At 48.0% G+C, this 9,835-nt stretch overlaps 5 protein-coding genes across 5 annotated transcripts; 3 read left to right on the top strand and 2 right to left on the bottom strand.

Annotated features, from left to right (window-relative positions):
- Positions 1-1,677, top strand: FOXG_05064 (xylan 1,4-beta-xylosidase; the record flags this gene model as incomplete). The annotated part of the gene is made up of 1 exon (XM_018383167.1): positions 1-1,677. The coding sequence occupies exon 1, from the start codon at positions 79-81 to the stop codon at positions 1,675-1,677; it is 1,599 nt and encodes a 532-aa protein (XP_018240046.1). The 5' UTR covers positions 1-78.
- A 1,488-nt stretch (positions 1,678-3,165) lies between these two features.
- Positions 3,166-5,208, top strand: FOXG_05063 (uncharacterized protein). Its single transcript, XM_018383166.1, has 2 exons — positions 3,166-3,527; positions 3,578-5,208. The coding sequence occupies exons 1-2, from the start codon at positions 3,411-3,413 to the stop codon at positions 5,012-5,014; spliced, it is 1,554 nt and encodes a 517-aa protein (XP_018240045.1). The 5' UTR covers positions 3,166-3,410; the 3' UTR covers positions 5,015-5,208.
- A 673-nt stretch (positions 5,209-5,881) lies between these two features.
- Positions 5,882-6,261, bottom strand: FOXG_05062 (uncharacterized protein; the record flags this gene model as incomplete). Its single annotated transcript, XM_018383165.1, has 1 exon — positions 5,882-6,261. One exon carries the CDS (start codon positions 6,259-6,261, stop codon positions 6,001-6,003), a length of 261 nt encoding a protein of 86 aa, XP_018240044.1. The 3' UTR covers positions 5,882-6,000.
- A 962-nt stretch (positions 6,262-7,223) lies between these two features.
- Positions 7,224-8,780, top strand: FOXG_05061 (uncharacterized protein). The gene is made up of 3 exons (XM_018383164.1): positions 7,224-8,034; positions 8,086-8,427; positions 8,478-8,780. The coding sequence occupies exons 1-3, from the start codon at positions 7,459-7,461 to the stop codon at positions 8,553-8,555; spliced, it is 996 nt and encodes a 331-aa protein (XP_018240043.1). The 5' UTR covers positions 7,224-7,458; the 3' UTR covers positions 8,556-8,780.
- Positions 8,781-8,869: 89 nt separating this feature from the next.
- On the bottom strand, positions 8,870-9,698 carry FOXG_05060 (uncharacterized protein; the record flags this gene model as incomplete). Its single annotated transcript, XM_018383163.1, has 2 exons — positions 8,870-9,263; positions 9,685-9,698. 2 exons carry the CDS (start codon positions 9,696-9,698, stop codon positions 8,870-8,872), a joined length of 408 nt encoding a protein of 135 aa, XP_018240042.1.
- Positions 9,699-9,835: the final 137 nt, after the last annotated feature.

Here is a 9,835-nt window from a genome sequence, read left to right as displayed (position 1 = left end):
AATTCTTGCATCAGTCAATCCGTCTTCGCTTTAGGCTTTTGAACTGTTTTTGAATTTCAAGACTGCAGAGTCACCAAGATGCCTTCAATTCGCAATCCTATCCTGCCTGGATTCAATCCAGATCCTTCGATAATCAGAGTTGACAATGATTATTACATCGCCACGTCGACGTTTGAATGGTTTCCCGGCGTGCAAATTCATCATTCCACTGATCTTGCAAACTGGAAACTTATCACTCGTCCTTTGGATCATAAAGGTCTTTTGGATATGAGAGGAGATCCAGATAGTGGCGGAATCTGGGCACCTTGTCTTTCACACGACGGTCAGAAGTTTTGGCTTGTGTATACTGACGTTAAGAGAAAGGACGGAACATTCTGGGACTTGAAGAACTATATCACGTCCTCTGAGTCCATCTATGGTCCTTGGACAGACCCAATTCATGCCAACTCTTCAGGTATCGATCCTTCACTATTCCACGACGATGACGGTAGAAAGTGGTTCGTCAATCAGAGAAGAGACCACCGTTTTCCGAACAGAGACCATTTCTGTGGCATTATGCTGCAGGAGTTTGACCCAGAAGCTGGGAAGCTTACTGGTCCGCAGAAGAAGATCTTTGATGGGACTGAGATTGGTATAACGGAGGGACCACACATTTATAAACGGAACGGGTGGTATTATCTTCTCACAGCCGAAGGTGGAACTTCATACGATCACTCATGCACTCTTGCTCGATCTCGAAGTATCTGGGGCCCTTACGAGCTGCACCCGGACAAGTACATTCTCTCTTCAAGAGGGTCTCCATCAGCGGAGCTTCAACGCGCAGGGCATGGTGATCTTGTTGAGACACCAGACGGAAGAACATATCTGGTTCATCTTCTCAGTCGACCGATAACACAGAATCGCCGCAGTGTTCTTGGACGGGAGGCAGCCATTCAGGAAGCATTTTGGAAAGACGATGACTGGCTGTATGTCAAGAATGGACCGGTTCCTTCAACACTGGTTGATGTGCCGGGTACACGAAATGAAGATGAGCACTGGCGAGAGATTCGATACACTTTTGACGGTGGTTTGCCTATCGATTTTCAGTGGCTTCGCACGCCAGAGCCAGAGAAAATCTTTTCTACAAATGGAAAACTGGTTCTTTACGGGCGTGATGCTATCGGCTCCTGGTTCGAACAAGCCCTCGTAGCTCGTCGTCAAACCCATTTCTCCTACGACGCCGAGACAGTTATCGACTTCAAGCCTGAGAACGAACGCGAATTTGCCGGTCTCACTGCTTATTACAGCCGTTTCAACTTTTTCTATCTTCACATCACAGCTAATGAAGATGGTGGGAGACTCTTATCCATCATGAGCTCGGAAGAATCGTGGCCTACGGGGTCACTTCAAATTCACCATCTTGATCCGATTAGTCTCCCACCAGCAGGAAAAGTCAAATTGGCGCTCACTATAAGGGAGGCAGAGTTGCAGTTCTATTACTCTACTGAAGATAAGCCACTCGGGAAGTATGGACCAGTCTTGGACGCTTCTCAACTTTCAGACGAGTGCAGTTGTGGCCCTCGAGGTTCTGGGGGTTCTTTCACTGGTGCATTTGTTGGTATGGCTTGTTCGGACCTGAACGGCAATGGCAAGTCGGCAGAGTTCGACTATTTTGTGTATCGCCCTGTAAAGGCCTGAGAAGGGGGGGTTTTGTTCCTTAGCTTGAATTGAATAGTCATTACAGGCATACTCAGAAGGTAAATCTTGGATGACGCAATTCCTGAAACTGCCGAAAGTAACCCTCATCTTGAGTTTCGTCTCCATCAATTAGTATAACCTCTAAAACTCTACACAAACTCAAGCATCAACGGATTCCTCCGCGGAGCTCCCGGACTCCGTTTCGGGGTAATTGATAGAAAGTCGGATTACCGCGGTCGAAGCCGTTTCCCAAAAGAGCGACTGTTCTCAATTGAGACCACTGCGGCGCATCTTACGCACTATCTGAAGGGTGTCAGCCTTATCGGGATTCCGCAGCACACCAATTCGATACGCGTGTTGAAGGATAAGCCTCACTCGCCCTTTGCGATTGGCGAGCTGGCGAGTGGTGAAGGGGCGGATAAGCCGGAATCGGAATATTGGGCGAGCTAAGCCACGACGAGTAACATCGAGGCTACGTAGATGATCATGCTGATCAGTCGAGACAACGACTCCAAAAATAACGAATTTGTCTTATATAAAGTCCCAGTCTTCAATTAAGAAGATGGTATTTCGAATAGACCATTCCATTGTATTCGTCACTACCACTTCGTCATTGGCATCACCGCCTCTCATCATCTCAAAATAAACCCTGCTCAAATCTGACTTTGCACCATGTCGATCGTCATGAACCATATCAAGAGCTTCCTATCAGGAAACTCAGTTACAAACTCGCCAAACCAATACTACTCGACATCTGAAAAGGATGCAAACTCCTATCAATTACAAACTACATCACACAATGACCCAACTCCTCCACCGCTATATTCAGGACCTACCTATGATCAACACACGCCAAAGCCAGTTATCCTAGAATTCCAGCGGCCGTCGCAACAAGGCTACCGGGTATCTCGGCCAGAGGGCAGGAATGGCCAGCGATTTCTATATCGTCATGATTGAAACATTCTTCTGTCACTAGAAGAAATGATACCCTACCAACTATCTTCGTATCCCCTGAGGGTTCAAAGCTCTCTCTAGATTGCTTCCAGACTCTTTGCGGATATCATGCATTTATAGCGAATTACCCCACTGTGGGTACTGCTTCAGGCACCATCATCACTGAATCGGTTGGAAGAGAGTGGGGTCCAGGGCCAACATGAAAACGGAAGGAAAAATCTGAAACTTGAAGGAATAGACAATCTCAATCTCGTTCCAGGATTGATCGGCATATAGGGTCGATGCTACAGGGTGCGGGACCCAACAAGGCTATAAATTAGAGTGTAACTGTAACGTCCAAACAGGGCTGAAGTTTCGTATCAATTGAACTCTCGTCATACTCGTCCACTTTTTAGACCGGCTGTTTTTTTCTTGGAGGGTGAATCTCTTTGGCTCAGGCGCTATCATCACGTGAAATGAGACCCTGTACCTGTACCGGCTGCACTAAAAAACGCCAACGGGCGTGCTAAGGACGCCATGGCACGCTGACAAGACCGCTGCGCAGCGAATCTTGGAGCTTACATCAGATCTGAAATTGGACAAGTGGGGTATTGTACGCCATCCCCCTTACTACGTAGTGTACTATCGATTTCTCTCCCTGATCAAGTTTAACACGCAACCCCTATCTTTATCTATATTTACCTGGGGAGATCCTTACTTAACGCAATGTTTTAAGTCTCCTCTTCTGAATCTGGGTCCGTCGTTTCTTGCATCGTTCATTCGCTTCTTGTTAAAAAAAGATGGCCATCGCTGCCATGTCGGAAAAAACATCGCCATACCGCCGAACGGCGATGGTGGCTGCATGCGTGTTGGTCTTTTTTATCCTTTTTGAGACTTATTATCTTTATTCAGATGCCGTGGGTTCCGGCCTCCTCATTTGCTGCCTCGTAAACTGACACTTCCGCAGTGGACACCTACACATGGGTTATCGTCCGGATCCAAATCGACCGGGGCTTCACCATCGGTCCATGCGCCCTCGAAGCCCAAGAAGAAGGTCATCAAGACGTCGCAGCTGCATTTCCTGCTGCCCGCTTCGAACCCGAATGATATGTTCTGCGCCATCGTTACCTCCGCCCTTGTTAACCGATATCCCGCTCCGTACATGGTCGGCTGGAAGGGCGAGGGCAAATACAACGCTTCCGCCGCGCATACAGCTAAGCTGTACTCGATCAAAAAGTACCTCGACGAACTTCCCCAAGGCGGCGACGATGACGACCTCGTCTTCTTCGGAGATGGATACGATGTTATGGCCCAGCTGCCCGTTGAGGTTGTGATTGAGCGCTACTTTAAGGTTGCTGCTGATGCCGACCGCCGGTTGGCTGACCGTTTTGGCATAACCGTTGAAGAAGCCCACAAACGCGGACTGAAGCAAACTTTATTTTGGGGTGCCGACAAGATGTGTTGGCCAGCCCTAAACGAGGCACAGTGCACCAAGATCCCCGGATCGCATCTCCCTCGTAATGTCTATGGTCCCAAGACTGGCGGCGGTGATGTCACATATCGCGACGCCAAGTACTTCAATTCAGGAAGTGTCATTGGACCTGTCGGAGATTTGCGCAACTTTATCAACGCTGGTATTGCCAGTTTGGAGGAGACTTTCGACCCCAACTTTAAATACAAGACGTCGGACCAGATCTACCTTGCCAGACTTTATGCGCGCCAGGAGCTCTCGCGCGCTGAGCAGATTGAGAATGAGTCCATGATGGCCAGCTTTGGCGACAACGCCACTGCTGTCGAAACGAAGAACATCACCGAGTACCATGCCGCCATCGATTTCGAGTCGGATTTCGTGCAGACTGGATGTTTCGCCCATAGGTGGATGAACAAGCTCAACTACAACAACTCGGACAACACGGCGACCATGTCCAAGGATGTCTACGACGTGGGCAAGAACTTCAAGCCTTATCGCATCCAGATGCCAACAAATGTCTACCGATCTCTCATCAAAGTCTTCAAATCTCTCCCCGCCGAGGTGGCCACAATGTCCGCCCGTGACTGGGTAGGCAGCCTAGACCTCGACACAAACGTCGCCACACGCAGCATTTTCGGTTTCTACCACGCCACATGCAGTAAGCGAAACCTCATCTCCGACTTCAAGAAGTACTGGTTCCACCCCTACGCCGTTCCCCTGCTACAGGCTGGCTTCAAAGCTACCAGGCAAGATGAGCCCATTACCGAGAAGCTCATCGATGGACGCAAGTGGGTTTACAAGACAGTATACCCTGATTCAGGAGCACCAGAGGATCAACTCGGTGGTGTCTTGACAGACTTCAAGAACGAGACATACATTTCCTTTTCGACCCTATGCGGCGATTATTTAGACATTCTTGAGCCTAGACACTAAAATATGAAATTGTAATGAGGTTGGTTAACGGAGTAAAGGTGTATTGGCATAAAGGATCAGGGCAAATTGGGATTGCCTACTGTATAACACTACACGGCTTCAATGTTTTTTTTTTTTTTTTTTTTTTTTAATATCTTCAAGGAATCAGGGAAATTTGGTTAAGAATATACCACTAGTGACTTGAACAAACCTGCACAACGTATCTCGTGCCTCAACATTCGCCACATGCCTATAGGTGTGTACAATTAGTCACTCTTAAGCACACCCGTCCTTGATTGTGGCTTTTCTTCTCACTTGGAGGTCCATCGCCGGGTGCTACTCTATACATCGCACTATTCCTTTCGAAAAAGCTCATGTCAAACGAGTTGTCTCATTACTGGAGCGGATGTCAACTTGGCCTTGTGGTCCAGCTCATCGGCAGACGTCTGTGACAGCTTGCGCTTCAGTCTGGAAGCTATGGTGCAACAGCTCGATCATAAAGGTTGGCAGATATCATACCGCCTATAACATATATTCTACAGGAGACGCGGGGGTGGATACGAAAACTTCCAATAAGAGATGATGCTATTCAAGTATAGGTAACATTGTGACAGACCCATGGCCAGTCCGTCGATACAGGATCAAAAGGCTATCAAGGCGATTACATATCGGATAGCTCAAGGGAATTGGCTTCTTGCGGGAGTCAGCAAGAGGTATGTATCGTGGAGGAAGTGAATACAGGCCAACGCTCCATGTTACCAGAGCCGCCCCGGAACGGGGAGCGGGAGTGGGGCGCGGGCGCGTGCGCGTGCGGAGCGGACAAGGGCCGCTCGAGTCTGCTCATGTCAATGTCACCCGCACTGAGGCAAGCAAAACAACGGCGCTATACTTTTAAGGCTTTACAATTAATTAACCGATATCATTCATTTTGAGCAAATGTTCCGAATTGCGAATCTCTGGCGCGGGCTCTCTATTGTCTCCGCCTCGACCCTCATATCCGCTCTGAATCAAGAGACGGCTTGAACCAGGTGCTCATCACCCTTCAAGACGCCCTTCTCCTGCAGATCCTTCTTCAAGTCTGTCGGCGCGTCCTTGTTTGTTTCAACTACATACTTCCCCTCTTTTCTCTCGCAAACCCATGTCCAAGCCCCGAATTTGTCGCAGAGAGCTTTGTAGAACTCTTCTTCATTCTCTACCAGCTCTTGAGGAATCTTGTGGGTCGTGAAGGGAAGAGTGCGGGTAAAGGTTGTTTCGTATTCGGGAGCCATGGTGATAATGTTTGTTTATAGCTTCGTGGTTTTGTCTAGGACGGTGAGGTAGTTGGTGTTAGAAGTCAGTATATATAGTCAATGCGATATTTATACTCAATTCAAGACAGACTTAATATCTCATTCTACCAAGCTCGACATATGATCAAGATGCAGTCGTTGATAGCCACCATTATCTTCACTATATGACTCGATAGTGATCAATTTCACAAACCAGGGATGTGCATACAAGCAAGATTTCCATCGTCTCAGCTGCACTGCTGAATCAAGCGATTTTATTCGAGTGAAGAAATACCCCAGTTTTCGCTATCAACAAGGCTAGTCTTGCTTTAGAACTCCCTTGTCTTGCAGATCTTTCTTCAAGTCTATCGATTTCTTATCGTTTGTTTCGACTGTGATCATGTCCTCCGTCGCGTCGTGGCGATTGACGAATTTAAAGTCCCAAGCTCCAAAAATGTCAACAACTGCTTCATCAAACTCGGTCTCATCTATCACCAGCTTCCTTGGAATGCAGTGTTTGTAAATTGGAAGATTGGTGTCATAGGGCTTTTTGTATTCGAGTTCCATGATGAGACTTCTTTTGCTGTTCGGAGGAGGATAGTTGCTCTGCCACTGAGTAGACGATATGCACCGCCATTGCGGTCCTTATTATATCTGAAATTGGCCTTCAAAGCACTGTGATCAATTGTTGCGGACTGCCATGTTCACCACTAAATCATCGAGGGCCAGAGTGACAAAGTCTATCGGCTAGATCTGTGAATACCACCGATCAGATAAACAGCACTTCACACAATCACTCACAGCTAACGCTCACGAAAAAGAATTGGAGAGTCGGGGGGTTGGTTCCTCCGTCAGTAGAGGACGATAATGCACACGATAATGAGATTGAGTTTATTACGCCGGCTCCGGACCCACTCTCCGCTCAACCCGGCCTATTCCTGGAACACTCGGAGCGGTAGAGCGGACAATTATGGGGCCAAGAGCGGCATCCGCTGCCAACAACTTCAATAACGACATGACAATCGATGGCGACAGCAAGAGGCTCTGTTAATGATGATAAAGCAGAGCTGCAGATCGTCATGAGATTGTGTATATAAGAAGGGCCTCGCTCGACTTGGACAGCACTCATCAACATCACTCAACAGCATTCTATTCACTTTACTTTACTTAACTTAACTCTCTATAACAACTTCAACTATGTCTTCAAAGCTCATCGTTATCCTCGGGGCCACAGGCAATCAAGGTGGTTCCGTCGCTGAAGCCTTCCTCTCCGAACCAGGCTGGAAGGTCCGCGCCCTCACCCGCAACACGTCCAGCGCCAAAGCCAAAGCTTTATCCTCCAAGGGCGCTGAAGTCGTCCAAGCCGACCTCGACGACCCTTCTTCACTCAATTCAGCTTTTGGAGGTGCTCACGCCATCTTCGCTGTCAGCGACTTCTGGGGCCTCTATTATAACGAGTCCAACAGATCCAAGACTAAGCCTGGTCAGGCCCTTAATGACTGGGCCGCTCAGCATGAGGAACAGCAGCTGAAGAATGTCATTGACATTGCTGCTAAAGTTCCCACGCTCGAGCGCTTTATCCTCTCGTCTCTGTCTCATTCAGAGAAGTGGTCTAAGGGTAAATATACTCGTGTCTACCACTTTGACGGTAAGGCTCGTGCGACAGAGTATGCGCAAAAGGAGCATCCTGATCTTTGGGCCAAGACAAGTGTCTACCAAGCTGGACTTTTTCTAAGCAACTTCGTTCTCTTGCCGCCAAACCAGCCTTTCAAGGTCGGTCCATGATTTATTCACAGTAAGCGAACCCAGCTAACGCATGTCTAGAATGCCGACGGAGTTGCTCAGTTTGTCTCAACTCTTGAAGTCGACACAAAGTTCCCCTACATCGCTCCTGAAGAGGATACCGGTCCCTTCGTCAAGGCACTCATCATTGATGAGCCTGCAGGCCACAACCTGATCGCCTACAGAGAGTGGCTATCCGCCAATGACATCGCTGCTGCCTTCACAAAGGCTACTGGTATCCCGTCAAAGGCCATCAAGGACGATGGTGCTATCCCCCCCGGTATTTCCGATGAGTTGTTGGGCGAGATGATTGACTGTTTTTCGTACTTTAATGAGTTTGGCTACGAGGGTCGAGATGACCCTACTGTGGTTCATCCTCGCGATGTAAGTTCACAAGCCTCTTTCCTGTCAAGTGATCGCTGACCCAAGTTTAGCTCAAGTTTGCACCTAAGCTTAGCACTGCCGAGGAATACTTGAAGAAGCAGGACTGGACCAAGGTCTTTGGATCTTAAGAGCCATTCCTGAAACATATTGGCTAAATACTACAGCCATCACTACAGAAGCTGGAGTGGAGATATCAGTTACTGTGAGAATGAATGTTCTTGTTAATGATGCCACATCTCATAGACATGAACTTGAATCGAATTATGAATACACCTTGACCTCCTCTTGTCCATCGTAGCCACCTCACATTGCTTTCTTAGAGCATGTCGCTACAATCACTCCCCACCTCTGGCCGCTTCTTGGACGATCCGCTATCTTCCTTGGGAACGAGCTCTGTCTTAGCCGGGTTTGGCTCTTTGTCTTAGTATTAGCATAGGATTATTTATTCTAGAGGATAAACTAACCATGTCTTAGAGAAGCTGACTCTCGATCTTCTTGAGTCTCTAATCCTGAGATCTTCGTCACGGACATGATGCTCAGGGATTCCGGCATCTGTAAGCCAACGCTTGGCGGACTCGGTAGCTTCGTTAGATGGGTTGAGGAGGGCTTTAGCAGATTCTCCAGAGAGATGTTTGCCGTAATTGGGATGGTCGGGATCCGGGGCTCCATATAGAGCAGTATCAAGTGACTGGCTATCTTCAGGCTGGAGGCCAATGGAGAATTCAATGATCTGATCAGGGTCTGGTGAGTCGGACTCCTGCCAGTCGGCAGGGGTCTCATCCAGAGATTCGAAGACAATTGGGCTTGTCAAAACAGCGGTGGCACTGAGGAGAAGGCTTCATATTTTGAGGGAGTTAGTTACCAACATGGTGATGGAAATTGAGTTATAAAGAGATGTCAATGTGAAGATTGCAGGTTTGCTCGTCAAGTTGAGGCTGAGAGCTTGCTGATATGCTCCCTTATCGAAGGGAACTGGCTGTCTTTATATGGGATTTTTTCATATCATATTATGACACAAAAGTAAGATATCAATCACATATCACCGCTTCGATTGTGAAGATGTTGGTGTTGGAGTTGTGGCTATTTTTCCTGTTCCCATTCTGGAGGTGGGCGCTGAAGAACAATACTCAGCCACTTCATATTGTTCGTGGCAGGCACCACCAACTAGCAGCAACACAATCCTACCCAACCGTTCCGACAGAGCGGATCCGGGTTATTACTCCTTCCTAAACAGCCCTTTAACCTCTGGAAGTATACTTGCCTTTCTTCATGCTGAATATCATTTGCCATATCGGGAAGCACGGAGCTTGAGGCGTTGACAACCCTCAGCCGTGGAACTGGTGAACCATCTATTCTAGAAGAACGGGACAAGCCTGTATTACAGATAAACATTGAGACATTCACATAC

The sequence above is a fragment of the Fusarium oxysporum genome, chromosome 7 (assembly GCF_000149955.1).
Source record: "Fusarium oxysporum f. sp. lycopersici 4287 chromosome 7, whole genome shotgun sequence".
NCBI lineage: Eukaryota > Fungi > Ascomycota > Sordariomycetes > Hypocreales > Nectriaceae > Fusarium > Fusarium oxysporum.
The sequence above is the reverse complement of the archived record's forward strand: the minus strand, read 5'-3'. Positions and strand labels throughout refer to the sequence as shown.

Coding starts and splice junctions, on each gene's coding strand:
- FOXG_05063 (XM_018383166.1), top strand. CDS start 3,411: ATGGCCATCGCTGCCATGTCGGAAAAAACATCGCCATACCGCCGAACG. Junction 3,528..3,577: donor ATTATCTTTATTCAGATGCC/GTGGGTTCCGGC, acceptor ACACTTCCGCAG/TGGACACCTACACATGGGTT.
- FOXG_05061 (XM_018383164.1), top strand. CDS start 7,459: ATGTCTTCAAAGCTCATCGTTATCCTCGGGGCCACAGGCAATCAAGGT. Junction 8,035..8,085: donor CGCCAAACCAGCCTTTCAAG/GTCGGTCCATGA, acceptor ACGCATGTCTAG/AATGCCGACGGAGTTGCTCA. Junction 8,428..8,477: donor CTGTGGTTCATCCTCGCGAT/GTAAGTTCACAA, acceptor ACCCAAGTTTAG/CTCAAGTTTGCACCTAAGCT.